The sequence below is a fragment of the Hyperolius riggenbachi genome, chromosome 7 (assembly GCF_040937935.1).
Source record: "Hyperolius riggenbachi isolate aHypRig1 chromosome 7, aHypRig1.pri, whole genome shotgun sequence".
In the NCBI taxonomy this organism is placed as follows: Eukaryota; Metazoa; Chordata; class Amphibia; order Anura; family Hyperoliidae; genus Hyperolius; species Hyperolius riggenbachi.
This window is the reverse complement of record NC_090652.1, coordinates 187608309-187630726: the sequence shown is the minus strand read 5'-3', so window position 1 is coordinate 187630726 and position 22418 is coordinate 187608309. Positions and strand designations below refer to the sequence as shown.

Sequence of the window (22418 nt, the reverse complement as noted above, 5' to 3'; positions counted from 1 at the left end):
GCCCCGTAATAGAAGTATGAGGCTGTCATAGGAAAGGAGCGCATGATCATGTAGAACACACTAGGGATACACTAGGGAAGGGATGTCCCTGCCAAAGGCTTCCCAAACTAGTCCCGTCTCAAATGAAAAAAAAAAAAAACATGGTTGACTACACCTGTTATGACGGACTTCCACTTTCTTTACTCTCGGCCATACAGAGATGGGCTCTCTGCGCTCCATACAATTACTTATGATGCTGGTACTTTCTAGGCCTGACCAATCCTTTTGCTCCCTTTTGGATATATAATAGGATACTTACCCACAATCCTTGGCTCGTGACGAAGTGGTCACGTGGACCACGCCACGCGTGGAGCATTCTTGTGCCTCTCTCTGCCTGAATTGTTTGCTGCTACACGTTCTTTCACCCAGGAACGCTTTGTTGGTATAGTATGCTCTATTCATCAATCCAGTGTCATTTTTATGCCTGATCATCCTTCCCAGTCAACATGTTTGCTTTACTGGGTAATGACTATGAGCATTTTGGCTCTCTTCACTCCTCTATATTGCACACTTAACCATTCATACCTTTTCTTTCAATGAGCACTAGCACTTAGGCTTTTGGATACCAGGCAGGGGTTATTTCATTTATCGTGCGGACCCGGGTCCTTACTATTCATCTAAGGATTTTCCATGAACCCCAAGTTGGATATTTTTGCAGCATTGGGCTGATCTCTTTATCTTGAGGTGAGGCACTGTTTGTCATTTGTTTGACATTATCGTGTCCAAAAAATGTGTTTTTGGTGTTTCAGCAACACTTTTTAATTGCTTTTATGTGATAACCTGTTGTTCAGTAAAGTTTGCAATGTGTGTAGTATTTTGGTGGTGCCACTCATATATATATAGGATCCTTTGTTTGTGAAATGAAAAAAAAATGTCAATCGATAGTATTTCTTTAAAGGACACCTGCGGGATATGGTGGTTGCAATTATTATTATTATTAATTGTATTTATAAAGCACCAACATATTATGCAGCGCTGCACAATAGATAAATGGGTTAACATACAGGTAGAACATACAGAAACTCACAACAAAACAAGATCATGCAAATGATTTGATAAGAATACAGTGTCATAGGTCAAAATAGAGACTGTTCGAGTCTACAAGAGGGGTGGTTGTGAGTAAGATTGCATAATCAAGCTGGATACATTAGGGAGGAGGGCCCTGCCGGAGGCTTACAATCTAAAGGGTGGGGTGGAGACAATAGGTGCATCTTTTGAGAGGGGGTCTAACAGAACATATTATGGTGCTGGTGTAGGGGGGTATGCGAGCGTGAAGGTATTAAAGGTGGGGGCGAGTCTGACGGCTGGTGGGAGCGAGTTCCAGAGAGTAGGGGCAGCCCTGGTGAAGTCCTGCAATCGTGCATGTGACTGAGTTATGCGTGGTGAGACTAGGCGCAGGTCATTGGAGGATCGGAGGGGGCGGGCTGGTATGTGCCTGTGGACCAGATCAGAGATGTAGGTCGGGCAGGTCCTGTGCACTGATTTCTAGGCCAAGCACAGGATTTTGAAATTGATCCTAAAGCTGATGGGGAGCCAGTGTAGTGCTTTACAGAGCAGAGTTGTAGAGGCGCTGCAGTGAGTAGAATGCATCAGTCTGGCTGCCGCATTCATTACCAATTGAAGTGGGGCAGTACGGTTAGAGGGGAGGCCAGACAAAAGAGAATTGCAGTAGTCTATGCGGGAGATGACAAGGGCGTGGATAAGGAGTTTAGTGGTGTCAGGGGTCAGGTAGGAGCGGATCTTGGAGAAGATGTTGCGGAGGTGGAAGTTGCAGGATCTGGCAATACCTTGGATGTGGGCTTTAAAGGAAAGTTCAGAGTCCAGAGTAACGCCTAGACAGCGGGCTTGGGAGGTAGGGTGGATAGTAGTATTTTCAATAGTGACGTGCAGATCTGGGAGGGGTGCAGCTGTGCGAGGTGGGAATAGCTCAGTCTTGTCCAAATTAAGCTTCAGGTACCTGGCAGCCATCCAGGAGGAACTGGCTGTGAGGCAGGCAGATACTTTGTCCATGGTAGAGGAGGAGAGATATGGGGTGTGGAGATATATCTGGGTGTCATCGGCATACAGGTGGTAATTGAAACCCATGGAGGAGATGATTTTGCCAATTGAGGCAGTATAGAGTGAGAACAGTAGTGGTCCTAGGACAGAACCTTGAGAAACACCAACTGAGAGGGGTGTAGGAGTGGATGAGGAGCCATTGAAACATTTTGTGAAGGAGCGGTTGGAGAGGTAGGAGGAGATCCAGGCTAAGGCTAGGTCCTGAATGCCCATTAGCTGCAGGGAGTGGAGGAGGAGGGAGTGGTCGACAGTGTCAAACGCTGAGCAGAGGTCCAGGAGGAGCAGGATGGAGTATTTACCTTCGGCTTTGGCAAGGGCAAGGTCATTTACCACTTTGGTGAGGGCTGTTTCTGTAGAATGGCCTGTGCGAAAACCAGACTGCAGGGGATCGAGAAGGGAGTTGGAGTTAAAGAAGTTGGTCAGGCGTTGGTGGGCCAGGCGTTCAATATTTCTTTTCTTTTGAAGCAATACCAATTGCCTGGCAGTCCTGGTAATCTCTTTGGCTGCAGTGGTGTCTGAATTACACACCTGAAACAGGTATGGAGCTAATCCAGTAAGACTTTAGTCAGAAACATCTGATCTGCATGCTTGCTCAGAGTATATGTCTGAAAGTATTCAAGGCTGAGGATCAGCAAGATAACCAGGCAATGTACATTGTACAAGAGGAAATATATATTATTATTATTTTATTATTATTTAGTATTTATATAGCACCAACATATTACGCAGCGCTGTACAGTGTATATATATATATATATATATATATATATATATATATATATATATATCTTGTCACTAACTGTCCCTCAAAGGAGCTCACAATCTAATCCCCACCATTGCCATATGTCTATATTATGTAGTGTAAGTACTGCAGTCTAGGGCCAATTTTTAGAGGGAGCCAATTAACTTATCTGTATGTTTTTGGAATGTGGGAGGAAACCGGAGTGCCCGGAGGAAACCCACGCAGACATGGAGAGAACATACAAACTCTTTGCAGATAGTGCCCTGGCTGGGATTCGAACCAGGGACTCAGCGCTGCAAGGCGAGAGAGCTAACCACTACGCCACCGTGCTGCCTCCATGTCCCTCATTTTAGCTGTCCTTTAACCACTTTACATTCTGAGGTTTTTCTACTTTAAGATTCCTTACAATTTTGGCATTTCAGCTGTCACTATTGATATGACAACAACATATTTAATACTTATGCGATCACAATTTTTTTCAGGACAAGCTAGACTTTCTATGGGTAATATTTGTCAAGAATTATTTAATTTTATAGGCATTGTATAGGGAAAAATAGGCATAAGTGCAGAAAATTCATATTTCACTCTTCACAAATTTCACATGACAAAGTGTCACAGTCGTCTTTTCCTGGTTAAGATGATACCCTAGATGCCATATTTCATCACTAGTTGGGAATGTGGAATACCATTATCGCTAACTACGGTGGCTGTAGCAATTGCATCAGATCGCTATGGCGCACAGTCTGGGGACCCCAGTGCTGTACAGATACATTGCTAGACAAGAGCACTGTGATGCATCTGTACAGTGTAGGATCCCGGAGCTGCTGTCCTAGCGATTGTGTCCTATCGCTACGGGCGGCAGCGATTATAGCTGTCTACTAAACTTAGGGGGCTAAGCATAGGTGGCACAAGGGGTTCATTAGTTAGATAGGAGTTAATATTCTACTAGGCAGGGGCACTTTATTATTTAAAAGGGACACTGTCACTTAAATGTGTTTGGTTTGTTTTTTCCCCTTGTTTTCTGCAGCAGTCATTCACTGTTAAATGAATGCACAAGTGTGAATGAGCACAAGCCCAAGTGGGAATGGCGGGAGTGTGCATACATGTGCACAAGTGCCCGGCCGCAACTTAACTGCAAGACGTGAGTTTCACGTCCTGAAATGCACAGAAGGGCCATGTGAAATTCACAGCCTTAAACCTTCAGAAGTTTTAATAACCCAGAAATGAATAAAAATACTTTTTTACTTACCCGGGGCTTCCTCCAGGCCCAGAAGCCCGGATGCGTCCCCCGCCGTCCTCCTGCGATCCTCCACAATCTGCTCTGGTAAGCGGCTGTGTGACGTCAGCAGGGGGCCTTCTGCACATGCGAAGCCCTAAGGCCCTGGCTGATGTAACTCAGTCAGACAGAGCCCAACTGAGCCGTCTACCGGGGTTTCATTGCGGCTACACAGAGGATTCCGGGCGGACCACGAGAGGCACGCGTGATGACGGCGAGGGACGCATCCATGCTTATGGGGCTGGAGGAAGCCCCGGGTAAGTAAAAAACAGTGTTTTTATTGATCTCTGGGTCACTTTAAGCACCAAATAACAGACCAGGATGTTTTTGTAGGGGAATTTGATGTCCTTGTTTTATTCAAATGGTGAACCAAGGTTATTAGCATATCTTTTCCATTTTTCCATTTCAAATCAAAATAAGTAATATGCAATCAATACTGGATCATGTTTTCACGATGACATTAAATGCACAAGATGTAATTGAAAGTATCACAAAGAAGATCTAGGACTTATCATAAATCATTTATTACTAGTGGAAGATTCATTTGAGCGTTTTGCAAAGCTGCCTGACAAAATACCAATAGCGACTCCATATATGTCTGTATGATGCTTTCCCAAAGGGGATGAACTAAGTTCTATTAGTTTCAAGCATGGATTTTTTCTATTCACTGACCATACTTAATCAACAATGTACCAGTATGTATAATTCACTTTGAATTTTCTGTTACCTTGTCTTCACCTTGCTGCCTCATTCGTCCAGGACTAGCAGGAACTGAAGGTCGTTTACGGCCCTTTTCTTGTTGAAAAAGGTCTTGTAACCTACAAAAAAAAAAAAAAATATAGTTTCATCCTGATCACTTTAGTAAATACATCTATATACAAAAAATATACATAAGGTAACATGTACATAACTTAGATAAGTGATCATATAACTGGTAACACTGGGACTAGAATTACATATATATTTTAAATCATCACCCACATGAATCTGAAAAGATCTTTTTCAGCAGCAGTGTTAAAAACAATTGTTGGCCTAAAGAGAGCAGGCATAATTCACGCCATTCAATCCTGTACATCTCTATCAACTCCCACCACTCCCTCTGCAGTAAACCCAAATGGAGGTTACCAGCTTCCTAACTATAATGCAAAAGTGGCATACCGAATACCTCTAACACCTAGAGGAATTGCTAACCGAATAAAGAAAAAAAAATTTAGTCAGGACTTAAAGACCCACATGTTGTTACAAGTATGAAATGTATCCTTTATTATGCAATTAGCGTTAAATAACAAGGACAACCATAACATAACAGTCTTACTATAGGTCACTTAATTAACAGTATACAAAATGCAGCCTAACACACGTTTTGCAACGAAGCAATAATAGCTTCTTTAGAGGTGAGAAAATTGCAGTCCTTTCAGTAGAACTGAATTTTTCTTACCTTTGAAGAACGGACCATTGCTTGATTGTGAAATGTGTTTTGGGCTGCATTTTGTATACAGTTATTTAGGTAACATAAGGTTGTTTTTTTATATTGTTGTTTACCGGTCATTTGAAGTGAATTGTATAATAAAGGTTACATTTTATACTTAAATGTAACAAAACCAGGGCCTTTAAACTCTGACTAAATTGTTTTGTTAAATCAGTTGCCAATACCTGACCCCAGGTATGCCCTGGCATTTTAGGGGCCCTAAACCGTGAGGAGCAGTCTGGAAACCAAACGAGTAAAAATTACCTGTGAAATCCCAAAGATACTCAGACTTTGGGCCCCTTTGCACAGCTAGGCTGCAAAAAAAGTGTCACACGTGGTATCGCCGTACACAGGAGAAGTAGTATAATATGTGTTGGGGTGTCTTTTCACACACACCCATCCTGAGTGTGAGAAATATCTCTGTAAATTACCTTTTTTGTATTTATTTTTTTTACACAAAGTTGTCATTTACAGAGATAATTTACAGGGGTGCTCACAATTTAGCCCCCCCCCCCAAAAAAAAAAAAGCAATGCCAGGACAGTAAACACACCCCACAAACAGGGACGGATCTAGGGGGAGGCAAGCGGGTATCTTGCCCCAGGCGCAGTTTGTTGAATTCTTAAAAAGGCGGCAAAATGAATGGCTGTTTAGGCGCCGAAACCAGACCTTTAGGTGCCAAAACCTGACCTTGCCCCAGGTGCAACTTGGTCTTGATCCGTCCCTGCCCACAAATGACTCCATTTTGGAAAGAAGACACCCCAAGGTATTCCACGAGGGGCATAGCGAGTTCATAAAAAGCAATGCAATCAATTCATTAACTTTGATAAACTTTATTGAACCTTTTTTAACCAAACATTAACATTTAGAACTTTTTACTTTTTTGCTCGCCTGTTTTTGTTTTTTTTTTTACTTACCTTCCGAGGACAAACCTCTCATTCCCCATGGGACAGTGCGCAAACACAGTGTGTGGCGAAGTACACTATGCAACTTTGTCCCAAGTGAAAGGAGAGGTTTCTGACAGCCCTGTGTGTTAGGGTATCTCTAAACCTGATGTCTGGTTTCACACTGCATATTGGCGTATCCGGTGGGTCGTGCACACCACACTGCATCATCAAAAACAGACCTTCAGGCAATACTGCATTAGTACATGGCATTCCCTGTCTGGCATTCGACCAAGTAGGAAGTAAAAATATTTGCGTCGCCATAGACATAAACATAACTTCCGGGCTGAAATCACCGCAGGTAACATAGCTATGCACTATCATTAAGTCAACCACTTCTAGCATAGTGGGGACCACAAATTGTCACTTTAGCTAGGCAATTTGCCGAAACACATCGTGCCAGTGTGAAAGAGCCCTGAGAGACCCTTGTGTGCCTACTGCTAGGTCTCAAGTTCCCTACTCTAATAACACATCTGTGAGTGGTACTTCTCGAAACATCTCCCTATGCATAGGGCAGAATGTCCAGGACAGGTGGGACAGTAAACAGTGGTGTCACGTCTTATTCCACCCTTCTCGCAGACACAATAATTGAAGGAAGCGTCCTGTTCTTCCTGTTCTCCCAGCTTTACTGTAGAGAACAAAACTATTGTACGTTGCCAATTGAATTAAATATACAGACACCTTTTTATACTAGCGCCTGGTCCTTTGGGAAATTAAATAGGGAGCCAACATCTGGATGTTGAAGTCCACCCCTCCCATGTTTAAATTATAGTTGTGGACTCCAGTTGCTCGTTCAATTAGGACTGTCGTGTCTCTGTGAATGGTAGACAGAAGGTTAACGTTCCTCTTGTCCTTCCATTTCACTGCAAGAAGGTCTTTGTTACACAAGACAGTCCTCTCCCCCATGGAAGTCGGGTACTACTGAGCCGTTGGGGGAAGCCCCGGTGACCAGGTCACACGATGCCACAGCAAGGAATTCAGACTAACTTTAAATGCTGGTAGAGAGCCACACTTGTGTAGTAGTTGTCCACGTAGAGATGGTACTCCTTGTGAAAGAAGGGTGACACCAAGTCCCACACAACCTTGCCACTGTTTCCCAAGTAGTCAGCACATCCGACTGGCTCCAGTTCGAAAAAGCCACACTATAGGTGGCGAATCGCGATAGCGGCAGTGGGGACCCGTGGAGACATTACACTGGTAGGATCATATCCATCACCATTTCACTATTTCAGCACTTGGTTCTGCCTCTTTCATCATTCTCATTCACTCAATTTCCTTGTGCACTTTTCTATGTGGTCATTATCTGATTGGCCTTTGGCCGTTCTCTATTACACATTTCCACTTTTTAGGGGGTTGCTTCCCTCTTTCATGTCACCCGATTTCCTATACTCTTTTTTTTTTTTTTTTTCCTATTTCTACTGGTCTCATGCATTGACTTGGGACATCCATTGCACATTGTATGTTTCACAACAGTATTATGCACACTTAGTGCTATGCACAGGTTGTTTGAGGATGATTAGATTCTTTATTAGCACTTTACATGTCCGCCAGTTCTCCGATATTGTGGGTTTATATATTCCCCCATCATGTTTTAATAGTTTTTAATGTTTGTAATTTCAAATAAAGGATGCATTATTATATTTGATAACTTTTGTTCTGGTGCGGTTATTTTGAGGTCATTGCTTTTGTTGTTTTTGGTATAGGATTCTTATTTTCTGACCTTTCTGCACAGTTCAGATTTACACCCACTTTTTTCGATAACTGTTCTCGATAATTATTGGGTGGTATATTGAGTTTGTAGGGGATGGTGCTCCCCATGTTGTAGTTGTACATTGTCTGTGGCTCCAGTTTTGAGTCTTTTCTCTCATAGACCCTAAAACGATTAGTGTAGCCTGTGGCCCTTATACATCTTGACCTCATACCGGGCACGCTTGCTTGGGATGTTTTGTTTGATGCCAAGGCGCCCAGTAAAATGTATTAGGGACTCGTCTACGCAGATGTTCTGTTCAAGGGTGTAAGCATCTGCAAACTTTGAAGAAAAGTGGTCTATGAGGGACTGAATTTTGTAAAGGTGGTCAAAAGCATGGTGGCCTCTTGGATGACAGGTTGGTTGTTGCTGAAGTGCAGGAAGCGCAGGATCATCTCAAAACGTGTCCTGGGCATGGCAGCAGAGTACATGGGCATGTGATGTATTGTGTGCGTAGACCAATAGGACCGCAATACACTTTTTGTAGTTAAACCTGTTATGTTCAGGGGAATTGTTGACCCTTCCACCAGCAGACAGAGCGTTAACCAGACGTGGGGTCTAAGTGACCACGGGTCTTCACCACCGACCTGTGAAGGAAGATGGACTTCGCTGCCTAGTGCCCACCAGGTCACCTCTGGGATAACCCCAACTGGTGGTTATGAGACCAAGACACCCCAATGTGGAAGTCCAATAACACTGAAGACAAAAATGATGGTATTGGAGTTTTGCAGAGTCCAGGCGGAATAGTGGATATCCAGGCAAGGGTCGAGGCAGGCAGCAGGCAACAATGGTAGGTATCCAGGCAGGGGTCAAATCAGCAGAGAGGTCCAGAGTAGTCAGGCAAGCTGGGTCAAATGAGTGCAGCATGTCACCAGAAAATAAACGCAATGGGTGCAGCATGTCACCAGAAAATAAACACAATGAGTGCAGCATTTCTACTTTCATAAAAAATGTTTATTAAGAGAGTTTTAACAGAACATAGTATAATCGTTGTATTGAGAAACAACAATATAACAGACAAAACATTAATTCCCGGTAGATGTTACAAGGGATGAGTGTTAGCATACAGATAACTGACAAGAATTGGATAAGTTACAAATAATGCATATAGATACTTATCCAACAGAGCTACACATCAATAAAGTATAGCGAGAAAAGGATTTGAACTATGATAAAGAATAGAAAATGTTAAGGGTTTGTGAACCCACCCATTGTTTTAACTATACTGTGGGGTGCAGTGGCGATTCTCTGAGAATTTAGTTATCTAGAGGAGTATGCAAATGGTAATTGAACAGAGGCTACTATGTTTAATTGTCCTGAGAGCGGGTGGTGGTCTATATTCATATATTCTAGCCATTAGTATCTCTCCATGATTCCTTTTATGTGATTCCCATAATCTGAAGATAAGAAGGGAGTCCAAGTAGATAAAAAGACTGAGATATCCCCAGTTGTTAAGGCCATTATAAATTTGTTCAAGCAAATCTAGTTGACTTTTTGTACAACCTTATCCCAGCTCAGTTCTTTAGAGAGCCAAGTCTGTGCTATATGTGATCTAGTTGCCACTAATATCTTTGTGAATAGGGTATTTTCTGAGCGGGATAGGTTCCTCATATTGAGATTAAAGTGGACCCAAACTAAAAATACAAGATTTCAGAAATAAAATCTATTTTCTAAATTATAATAATAAATAGCAGCCTTTTTTCAGCTGCATGATGACAAATATAAAATATTTTACATTTATTGGAGAAACCCCTCCCTTTCTTTCATATTGCCGGCAAAAAATCCGGCAAACTGGTGGAGTAGATGGTGTCCAGCAAAGGAGGAATTGCTAATGGCTGCCCCCAGTATAATCCTAGTTATGCAAAGAGGAGGGTGAAAAGCATGCACTGAAATGCTCATAGGCATGAAGGAGTGTTTATTTATATTTGTATGTGTCAGAGTAGTGCAACTAAATATTTTGAATTAAAAAAATGTTTGGTTTGGGTCCACTTTAAGTAAGGCTGATAGAGGATTGAGAGTGGAGGGTTTGTTCCAGAGCTGTTCTGGTAAGTAAAAGATCTTGGTCCAAAGTGATTGTGCTACAGGGCATACCCACCAAGTATGGAAGAAATCTCGCAAATCCGGGCAACCTCTAAAACATGTACTGGGAGTTTGTGTTTTGTATTTGCTTATTCTTGACGGAGTTAGGTATGCTCGGAATAGAAGTTTAATGGAAGTTTTGTCAAAATTCTAGCGGTTTTATTTATGCAGGAAAAGCGGTCATATGTGTATGTTTTAAATTTTAATGTTCTATGCAAAATGTCATTGTAAACTGTAAAGTTAGAGTACTTTTTTAAATATTGCTCTGTGACATCTCAGCATATTCCAAGCAGTGAAACTCATAATTGAATTAGCGCTGCGTAATATGTTGGTGCTTCATAAATACAATAAATAATAATAATAATTATTACTCTAGTTACAAAAAGCCAGAACATTCTTGTTTATGTTAGTGCGTGGCCTTGACATTTGAAAGAGGTTTCTGTGTAAAGACTGGGAAGAAGTTAAAACTCACATTTCTGCAGTAATTATATATGTACATTTTCTTAATTATTACACATAGATATGAATCTAAATATAAATAATCAATACAGTTCTTCTAAAGAAAGAAATAGTTATTGTTAAGCCCTATATAATATAATTTAATACTTTGAAATACATTTAAAAGCTGGTGATGCTTTGAGACAGTAAAACATTCTCATGAGATTGTTATGATTCTGGAGGATTGTTGACATGTTCTAGTCTCCTAGTCTTAGCTAGCTGATAACACGTGGTGTTTTGGGAACAAGCTTTATTAAAATAAAACAAAGAAGGTGTTTTCCCAATTAGTTATAGATGATTCAATGATGCCACCTGGCGGTTTCATATTCTTATAAAATTAATATTATTAATACTGCTTGTTATTACATGATGAAATGGTGACTTCTGCCGGTTGAAGTGATATTTATTCATAAGAATGGCAAATATATAGAACATGATTTTATATTATTAAGATTTCATATGCAATTATTTCTTATATGATTAATTGTTTTAGGAAGAATTATATAATAAGCTTTATATTTAAATAAGTATATTAGAAGCCCTGTATGTTTCAATAAGCTCTAAATTGCTGAAGACTCTCACAGGTCTGGTTACAGTGTCAACCTGACCAATCTTATGTCTGGGAAAGAAGGACACATTATCAGAAATGCGTCATGAATGACATTGTTTAGTCTCAATGTCTGGGGCAAAAACGTTAACCAGTAGACAAGATGGCTGGTGACGTCCATTTTTAATTAACTGCGTCAGAAAGGACCTGATCAGAATTTGTAAACACTCCAAATGAGGTTAGTTCACACAGTTAAGATAATTAAGGTATTCAAAACAAAAAAGTGTTATGGGTATTTTAAATGTCAAATATAGTGAGCTACGCATGGAAGCTTTAGCCAATCAGAACCTGGGGTTCAGGGAAATTCAGGGAAAAGCTCATAGTTTGCAGAAGCCCAACAATCTCCTGAGAAGACACATGAGGCAGAAGCTACCTTCCCACACGTGGTTCTAGATGCTGAAGAGATGACAGAGGGGTAATATGCTTAATATTCTGGTGATTTACTTTATTAATTTTCAGCATTAAGTTTTGTTAAAGAGACTCTGAAGTGAGAATAAAACTCGCTTCAGAGCTTATATTCAGCAGGGGCATGTTTTCCCTTGCTAAAACGCCGCTATCCCACGGCTGAACGGGGGTCCTTTACCCCCCAAATCCCCCCCTGCAAAATCTACGACCAACTTGGTCGTAGATTTTGCTGCTGCTGGAGGCAGGGCTAACGGCTGCAGCCCTGCCTCACACAAGTTTATCAGCGGCGGATCTCCACCTCTCCCCCGCCCCTCTCAGTGAAGGAAGACAGAGGGGCGGGCGAGAGGCGGAGATACGCGCTGACAGACGCGTGTGAGGCAGGGCTGCGGCCATTAGCCCTGCCTCAACTGGAAGAGATCCCCGCAAATAATGGAGGGGATTTTGGAGGTAAGGGACCCCCGTTCGGCCCGCGGGATAGCGGCGTTTTCGCAGGGGCACACATGCCCCTGCTGAATATAAGAGCTGAAGCGAGTTTTATTCTCGCTTCAGACTCTCTTTAAGATGTTAGCAAGAAGGTTTTTTTAGAAGCTATTTTTTATGCAATTTCTTTAAGAAGATTACTACAAGTTTTACACAGCTACTAGGTACACAGCTATTGATACAGATGAGCCTACTTTTGATCTTATCCTACATAACACAACTGTTATATTCTTTTTTGAAAGTACTCAGATGATTGATGAACCCTTGGCTATAAAGGCCTTGATAAGATGGAATACTGTTAGAAGGAAACACTACTTGGAACTTTTCATATTTTGTATATATGCTGTATGATAAGCAAATACAATTTTTTATATAAAATCATATACTGAGTGCTCTGATTCATTTCAAGGTACACCGTCAATCTATAATTACTGTTATAGAGGGTTCAGACCCCGCTATGCCGGATTTTTATGATAGCAACACTTTAAGGGCTGGTCCTTTACTGAGTTAGCAATCATGAAAAAGGCAAGAACCGCTCAGGTTTTTGACAGTTTCAGTCATGGAAATATTGTTAGAACATTTGGAAGTTTTCTTCCATATAGATGACCATTGTGATTCTGTGATTTCATGACCAAGATCGTTTTCCTATTTCTTTTGATAGGGTTTTTTTTTCTGATTGAGTGGTGTTGCATTGAGGAGTTTGTAAATTATTGAGATTGATTTGATCAAATCTTCTCCCCGGCTTATTTCTCCTTCTATCAAAGTCAATGGTGGAACAGAATCACCCTTCCAATGTTGAGTCATAAAGTGTTGCAGTTGTATAGACCTGAATACTTTAAAGGGAAGGGGGGGGGGGGGGGGTTATCATGTCTTGGATATTACCTTTCCCTTTGCGTAATATATCATAAAAGGTTAAGATATTATTGGATGACAACCAGAGGAGGTTTTTGGACTCTAGGCCAGGAGTAAACTCAGGATTTCTTATAGTAGGAGCTAAAGGAGAAACATCTGAAATAAGTCTATATTTGAATCTTAGAATGTTCCAGAGCTTGAAAGAGAATGAAATAAAGGGATTGTCTGAGTTAAGTAGGGTCTTTGGTATGTTATTTACCCAGATCATATCTTGTATGCGATATGGGGAGGAAGAGGAATTCTCAATATCTCTCCATTGTGAGGAGTGGTTTTTGAAAGATGTACACAGCAATTGGGAAATTCTAGCAGCTTTGAAGAATTTTGTTGCATCAGGGACTACTAGTCCTCCTTCCAGTCTGTGTCTGAACATAATAGAGGATGCAATACGAGGCTTTCTTTTACCCCAAATAAATCTGGAGATTTCTTTCTGAATTTTTTGGAGTTGTAATGTGGGAACTTCTATGGGTAAGGATCTAAAAAGAGAGTAATTTGGGTAGAATGACCATTTCTGTGGATGAAATTCTACCTATCCATGAGAGGTTTAGTCTGCCCCAGGAATTTAGTTTGAGTGTGAGGGATTTAAAAAGGGGGGGATAATTTTGTTCATAAAGAGTTTTGGTTGAGCCAGAAATTTGAATGACCAGATATTTCAGACTTATTTTTCCATATGAATTGGAAGTTTTCTTTGATTCGTGTCTCTAGTTTGAGAGGAAAGTTTATAGATACAGCTTCCGTTTTTTCTTGGTTACTTTTAAGGCCTGAGGCTAAATCAAAATATTTTAATAATTTAAGGGCGTTGGGTAGCAAAATAATTGGTTCTGTAATCGTCAGTAGGAGATCCTCTGCAAAGGCGTTGCATTTGTACATATCTGGGCCAATCTGAAAACCCCTTATCAAGGTGTTGAATCTTATGGCTTCTAATAATGTTTCAAAGGCCAATATTAATAGGGCTGGGGAAAGAGGGCATCCCTGTCTGGTCCCCCTTCTAATATAGAAAGGGTCCGAGAAACATCCTGCAGAGAGTATGGAAGCAGAAGGGTTAGAATATAAAGTATTAAGGATTTGTAGGAAGGGGCCCTTAAATTCAAACTTGTTTAGTACCTCATATAGGAATTCACAATTAAATGAATCAAAGGCCTTCTCTTTGTCTACCACCAGCAGTAACATAGGAAGGTTTTTGTGGTTGGCCAAGTGTATTAGATTACAGACTTTTCTTATATTGTCTGTACCTTGTCTTAATCTAACAAAACCTACTTGGTCGGAGTTTATTAACTTAGAGAGGAAGGTGTTTAATCTATCTACTAAGATTTTGGTCATAATTTTGTGATCAATATTTATCAGGGAAATGGGTCTGTAGTTTTTGCAGAGTGTATGGTCTCTTCCTTCTTTTGGAATGACTGTAATTGTTGCATTGTTTGATAATTGAGAAATAGGATGCCCGTCCCTGATTGAAGATAAATATATTAATAATGGAGGTGTTATGATTTCTTGGAATGTTTTAGAATAGTGGCCTGTTAATCCATCCGGGCCTGGGGCTTTCATAGGCTTTAGATTATTGATGGTCTTTAATATGTCTGATAGCGAGAAGGGTTGATTAATAAGTTCCAACTGTTGTTGTGTTAGGTGGGGAAGGTTAATCTGGCTCAGAAAGTCGCGTATTGCATCAGGAGTGGAAGATTTATTATTGGCGTACAATTTTTCATAAAATTCTCTAAAGAGCTCGACAATTTTGACTGGGTTATGTGTTACACCACTAAGGCTAGGTAGTTTGAGTGGGATGAACTTAGACGCTCTTTTTTGACCAGCCAGTTTTCTGGCTAAATTTGAGTTAGCTTTGTTGGCTAGATGATCATTTTTACTGCCCAACCAACGAAATGATCTCGCTACTTCCTCTGAGTTAATAGTGTCAAGTTGTTCTTTTACTGTATTTATTTTTTTTAGGAGAGATATTGATTTAGAGGTATGATAGGTATTCCACAAAATGTGTAGTTGCTTTTCCAGGGCCGTCTTATTAGCCTCTTTATCTTTTTTCACAGATGACGTTAGGCTGATAAGGTAGCCCCCTTATGTAAGCCATGTGGGCGTCTCACCAGTTACTAGTATTGGTGTCTTCAGGGCTGTTGAATTGAAAATATTCCCTCAGGAGCTGTGAGAGTTTTTCTACCCATTTAGGGTTGTTTAAAATAAAAGGTGGAACTCTCCAATGTGGTGTGCTAGAGGGTTGGTATTGGAAAATAAAGGTTGTACATATAATTGAGTGGTCTGACAATGGTGAATGTATAATTGTCGACCCATTTATTTTAATGGTGTATATTTTTGAGGTGAAAATATAATCCAGTCTCGAGGAGCTGAGGTGGGGATTAGAAGGAGAAATCTATTTTTTTGGGATGGGCCTCTCCATGAATCAGTTAGGTTGAACTTCTTCAATAATTTTATAAAAAGATTTGGGGGGGAGCAGGCCTGTCAGAGGAGTTAGAGATGGCCTGGTGGTCTAACTTCAGGTTTAAAACTAGATTCATGTCCCCTCCTATAATAATATTGACCGTATCACATTTTTGAATGTTCTCTACTATTTCAGTATAAAAAGCTCCATTTTTGATTGAGGGTGCATACAGATTAACTAGAAGAGTTGGTATCCCTGATAAATCACCTTCCATGAAAATATAATGTCCTTCCCTATCAGTTAATTTCCTCTTTAAGATAAAGGATGTATTCTTATGGAAAAGGATAGCAACTCCACCCCTCTTAGCTGTAGCATGGATGGATAGATGAAATTCGGGAAAAATTTGGGGTATGAAGTCTTAGTGAAATGGGTCTCTTGAAGCATGACTATAGCTGTATTCCTAGAGTCATAGAAACGCATACATTATCTCTTTTAAAGGGGCTGTTAAGGCCTTGTACGTTATGAGAAATTATTTTCATAATTTAAGTATTTGGTTAAGTACAGTTGCTATCTTTTTTCCATTTAGTATAATAGTGAAATAATTTCTGAACCTGTAGAAATATATAGGTCTTGACAACCTTCAAAAATAATAAGGTGAAGAAAGGTGAGCCCTCAAACTTCCAGAGTCGCATGCAATTGTGTTGGGTGAGAAAGCAAGTGGGTGATGGCATTATAGCGGCATACATGGGTATAATCTATGCTAACCAGCAAGATTATGGATTCGTATATAAAAAAAAAAATGAAATCTAACATTCCTATTGCTGGAACACCGGACACCTGCATTTGAACAACCCTCTCCATCTTCCCACCACAAAACGCCCACTGCAGTGTCAGCACTCTTGTTCTCTCCTAATTTTTGGCAATAATAATTACTTAAATGTGTCACAGCCATGCACTGCAACAAACTGTGAATATGTTTTGTTTTTCTTTAAACACTGCAAGTGTAAAGGCACATGCACGTGTAGTGTATAAAAGAGGGAATATTCAATCAAGAATAATCCAGATTTCCATCTGGGGATTATATTCATTTATCAGTAAGAATATTGGGGATATTCATTTCCAATGTGGAGGCTCCTGTACAGATTGTAGTGAGGTTGCATTAAGCACAAAAGGTAGTCCACCAATCTAACAAGATTACAGTAGAACAAATATTAAAAAAAAAAAAAAAACTTTAAAGAGAACCCGAGGTGGGTTTGAAGAATATTATCTGCATACAGAGGCTGGATCTGCCTATACAGCCCAGCCTCTGTTGCTATCCCAAACCCCCCTAAGGTCCCCCTGCACTCTGCAATCCCTCATAAATCACAGCCACGCTGCTGACAAACAGCTTGTCAGAGCTGGCTGTGTTTATCTCTATAGTGTCAGTCTGCTGCTCTCCCCGCCTCCTGCAGAACTCCAGTCCCCGCCTGCATCCCTTCCCTTCCTGCTGATTGGAGGGAAGGGACGGGGGCAGGGACCGGAGCTATGCAGGAGGCGAGGGAGCAGCTGAGACTGACACTACAGATGTAAACACAGCCTCACAGCATGGCTGTGATTTATGAGGGATTGCAGAGTGCAGGGGGACCTTAGTGGGGTTTGGGATAGCAACAGAGGCTGGGCTGTATAGGCAGATTCAGCCTCTGTATGCAGATAACATTCTTTAAACACACCTCGGGTTCTCTTTAAACACTACATTTTGATAAAGCACTCTGTAAACAAATGTTTATTTCATTGCATGTTAATAATTTAAACATTTTGTTGCAGAAAGGTAAGAAGTCAAGAATAACCTCCTTTTCATATGTGGAAGTAGTTCGTTTTCAATTTAATAAATGCTATTTTGACTGATAACATCTATAATACTTTTGTTCAAAAATAATAATCAAAGTGAATATAGAGAGCAAAAGTATATAAATCTGTATGTTAATCCTAATGATGCAAAAATATACTGCTTATTTTTAGCAACCAGATGTACAGTATATATATATATATATATATATATATATATATATATATATACAGAAACATATTACTGAACATCATTAAAAAAGTAAGCAAAATAAGAACAGCTTTTCCCTGAAGGATAACCATTCATATTTTTGCTATATTTAGTGAAGACAATGAATCTCCAAAAGTGTATAACTAACTATAAAAACGACTGTTCTGTTTCATAAATCAATTTAGCTGTACTGACCTGTTGTTCCAGGCTTGCAGCATCTCACAAAGTGACTGCTTCTTGGCGATCATGGATTCAAACACAGATTGAAGCTGTTGATGAGTGTCCATATTTGGTGACAACATCCGTGCCTGCAGTTTCTCAATCCAGTTTCTTAAATCAACTTCTTCCATCTGCAACAGAACACACAAAACCATTAGTGGTACCCATGTATTAGGCCATCTACCAATGGCCACTCTGATTCTTTCCTGCAGAAAAGTCTACTGTCATAAACCATTAAAAGCTGGTTTGACACAAAATGAACAGCTGATGGCAGCATAGTGCTGCCTAAGGGTGTGGAGACCCAGCAGAAAACACTACCCATATCGCCAACTTAATAGGTTAAAGAGGGATTAAACTGTGATAAAACATTCAGTACAAACATGGTTTCCTACTTTTTATTGAGAAAAAAAAAAAAAAAAAAACAGAGGCGCCAATAGAATAAAAATTATACTCCAATTAAAAACAATTAAAATGTGGGTGGCAGTGGTGGACTTGCCTACCCCCAACAAAAAAAAGGGGGGACCACTTGTATGGTTAATAATATAAATTTAATCAATTTAGTACTCCAAAACAACAATTAGTTTGCAACGCGTTTCACGGGACACAAGCATTTTCTAAAAAATCATAATAAAAAGCACATTTACAAGGTCCTTTCAGAAACAACTGATTAGGGTGATTAGGGTGATGGGACCAGGGATTGGGATAATTCACAGCCAATGTGCTTTTTATTATGATTTTTTAGAAAATGCTAAATGACAAATATGACTGTGTTTGATTTCTACTAATCATATGTTCTCAAGGCGGACTAATTTTATGGTCTATTAGCTACTGACAAGCCAAGCTGACTTGATTCGTTTTTATATATTTTTATATGCTAATCTGATGTGCTGATCTTTATTATTGGTTCTATAATGAGGAATATTTGTCTTTTATTTTGTATTTTTATTTTATTTTTATGTCACATGGGTTTCTTTTTATGTTTTTTTATTCCAGTTGCTCCTGTTTGTATGTGCTTTGCCTGAGGAAGCGGGCTTGTGTCCCGTGAAACGCGTTGCAAACTAATTGTTGTTTTGGAGTACTAAATTGATTAAATTTATATTATTAACCATACAAGTGGTCCCCCCTTTTTTTGTTGGGGGTAGGCAAGTACTCCACTGCCACCCACATTTTAATTGTTTTTAATTGGAGTATAATTTTTATTCTATTGGCGCCTCTGGTTTTTTTGTTTTTTTTCTTCTCATTACGTGATATCCACCTGGTGGATGGGTGTGGACACCCTTTCCTTTTCTACGCAGAGAGCGACTCTTAGCCTGAGCGGGGACAGGTCTAATTTCCCTGTCTGTGATACAAGTGGTTGCCTGACCCGGCAACCCATACTTGTGAGTATAATTTACTATCTAATTTATACGACAATTAAACCAACAATAATACACTATTGGGGGCTCTCGATTTTTCCTTTCTCCCTTCTTCCTACTTTTTATTACCCATACAGTTATTATATCGTTTACAAATTACAAGTTCCCAAAGTACAGTTCATAAGCACTGAAAGCTGCCTTTGTAATTTATTGCATAGCTGCTGTATTTACACGGAGGAAAAATATAAATTCAGTACTTTTGGTTTTGCTCCTATTTTGCATGAGCTGAACTCAAAGATCTGAAACATTTTCTACATACACAAAAGACCCATTACTCTAAAATAATGTTCACAAATCTGTCGCCGTTACCAGGGGAACCGCTCTCTCCTGCCTCGTCACAGCAGCAGCGCCGGGCACGCTACTGTGATACACGGCGAGCAGAGCGAGAGGGGCACCCGCAGTAGAGGAAGCGGCCGCCGGCTGAAGAGGTAATAGCAGCGGCGGCCGCCGGCTGAAGAGGTAATAGCAGCGGCGGCCGCGAAGGGAGCTGCGGGCGGGCGGGGGATCTGGCTAAACTGGGCACTATACTGGCTAAACTGGACACTTTACTGGCTATACTGGGCAGTTTACTAGCTATACTGGGCATTATACTGGCTAAACTGGGCACTATACTGGCTAAACTGGACACTTTACTGGCTATACTGGGCAGTTTACTGGCTACACTGGGCATTATACTGGCTAAACTGGGCACTATACTGGCTAAACTGGGCACTATACTTGCTATACTGGACACTTTACTGGCTATACTGGGCAGTTTACTAGCTATACTGGGCACTATACTGGCTAAACTGGGCACTATACTGGCTAAACTGGGCACTATACTTGCTATACTGGACACTTTACTGGCTATACTGGGCATTATACTGGCTAAACTGGGCACTATACTTGCTATAATGGACACTTTACTGGCTATACTGGGCATTATACTGGCTAAACTGGGCACTATACTGGCTAAACTGGGCACTATACTGGCTAAACTGGGCACTATACTGGCTAAACTGGGCACTATACTGGCTAAACTGGGCACTTTACTGGCTATACTGGACAGTTTACTAGCTATACTGGGCACTATAATAGCTATACTGGGCACTATACTAGCTATACTGGGCACTTTACTAGCTATACTGGGGCATTACCTACCCATACTGGGCACTATACTAGCTATACTGAGGCACTACCTACCCATACTGGGCACTATACTAGCTATACTGGGACACACTGGGGGGATCACGTGGCCTGCACCAATCCAGCATTTCCTACCCCCGGCTTATATGGGGGTCAATCATTTTTCCCTGTTTTTTAGGTAAAAGTTGGGGGGTCGGCTTATATGCGGGTCGGCTTATATGCGAGTAAATACGGTATTTACATTTTGGTTCAGAAAACATAATCCCACTTCACCAATCTCAAGTTATTTATTTTAATTACCTCTTTCTTTGCAAACAGATCTTCCATTTTCTCTTCTCGTGTTTTGCTAAATGTGTCTGTCTTCAGAGAAGTAAGCCGATCATCAATTGATAAATATACCTGTGTCACTCTACAAAAATTAAGGGAGATATGGTAATTTTAGAAGTGAAATAGCAGCTACTAAAAACTACATACTTAGAGTTAAAAATGTAACATCAAATAAAGAAAAAAGTTGGGGGGAGGGGGATTTAACCACTTGAGGACCTAGGGCTTTCTACCCCTTAAGGACCGGCCACTTTTTTTCCATTCAGACCACTGCAGCTTTCACGGTTTATTGCTCGCTCATACAACCTACCACCTAAATGAATTTTGGCTCCTTTTCTTGTCACTAATAAAGCTTTCTTTTGGTGCTATTTGATTGCTCCTGCGATTTTTACTTTTTATTATATTCATCAAAAAAGACATGAATTTTGGCAAAAAAATGATTTTTTTAACTTTCTGTGCTGACATTTTTCAAATAAAGTAAAATTTCTGTATACATGCAGCGCGAAAAATGTGGACAAACATGTTTTTGATAGAAAAAAACCCATTCAGTGTATATTTATTGGTTTGGGTAAAAGTTATAGCGTTTACAAACTATGGTGCAAAAAGTGAATTTTCTCATTTTCAAGCATCTATGACTTTTTTGACCCCCTGTCATGTTTCATGAGGGGCTAGAATTCCAGGATAGTATAAATACCCCCCAAATGACCCCATTTTGGAAAGAAGACATCCCAAAGTATTCACTGAGAGGCATAGTGAGTTCATAGAAGATATTTTTTGTCACAAGTAAGCGGAAAATGACACTTTGTGAGAAAAAAAAAAAAAAGTTTCCATTTCTTCTAACTTGCGACAAAAAAAAAAAAATGAAATCTGCCACGGACTCACCATGCCCCTCTCTGAATACCTTGAAGGGTCTACTTTCCAAAATGGGGTCATTTGTGGGGTGTGTTTACTGTCCTGACATTTTGGGGGGTGCTAAATTGTAAGCACCCCTGTAAAGCCTAAAGGTGCGCATTGGACTTTGGACCCCTTAGCACAGTTAGGCTGCAAAAAAGTGCCACACGTGGTATTGCCGTACTCAGGAGAAGTAGTATAATGTGTTTTGGGGTGTATTTTTACACATACCCATGCTGGGTGGGAGAAATATCTCTGTAAATGACAATTTGTTAATTTTTTTTACACACAATTGTCCATTTACAGAGATCTTTCTCCCACTCAGCATGGGTATGTGTAAAAATACACCCCAAAACACATTATACTACTTCTCCTGAGTACGGCGATACCACATGTGTGGCACTTTTTTGCACCCTAACTGCGCTAAAGGGCCCAAAGTCCAATGAGTACCTTTAGGATTTCACAGGTCATTTTGAGAAATTTCGTTTCAAGACTACTCCTCACGGTTTAGGGCCCCTAAAATGCCAGGGCAGTATAGGAACCCCGCAAATGACCCCATTTTAGAAAGAAGACACCCCAAGGTATTCTGTTAGGAGTATGGTGAGTTCATAGAAGATTTTATTTTTTGTCAAAAGTTAGCGGAAAATGACACTTTGTGAAAAAACACAAATAAAATCAATTTCCGCTAACTTGTGACAAAAAATAAAATCTTCTATGAACTCGCCATACTCCTAACGGAATACCTTGGGGTGTCTTCTTTCTAAAATGGGGTC

General features: G+C 40.4%; 1 protein-coding gene across 2 annotated transcripts in view; it reads right to left on the bottom strand.

Moving 5' to 3' along the window:
* The window catches only part of PIKFYVE (phosphoinositide kinase, FYVE-type zinc finger containing), a 921889-nt gene that overhangs the window by 666486 nt on the left and 232985 nt on the right, over positions 1 to 22418 (bottom strand). For both annotated transcript variants that reach the window (XM_068244945.1, XM_068244946.1), the window contains exons 13-15: positions 20731 to 20839; positions 17867 to 18021; positions 4843 to 4933 (exon numbers count right to left, since the gene is read on the bottom strand). In XM_068244945.1, coding sequence (XP_068101046.1) covers positions 4843 to 4933; positions 17867 to 18021; positions 20731 to 20839 — 355 coding nt within the window. The remainder of the gene's footprint in view (positions 1 to 4842; positions 4934 to 17866; positions 18022 to 20730; positions 20840 to 22418) is intronic.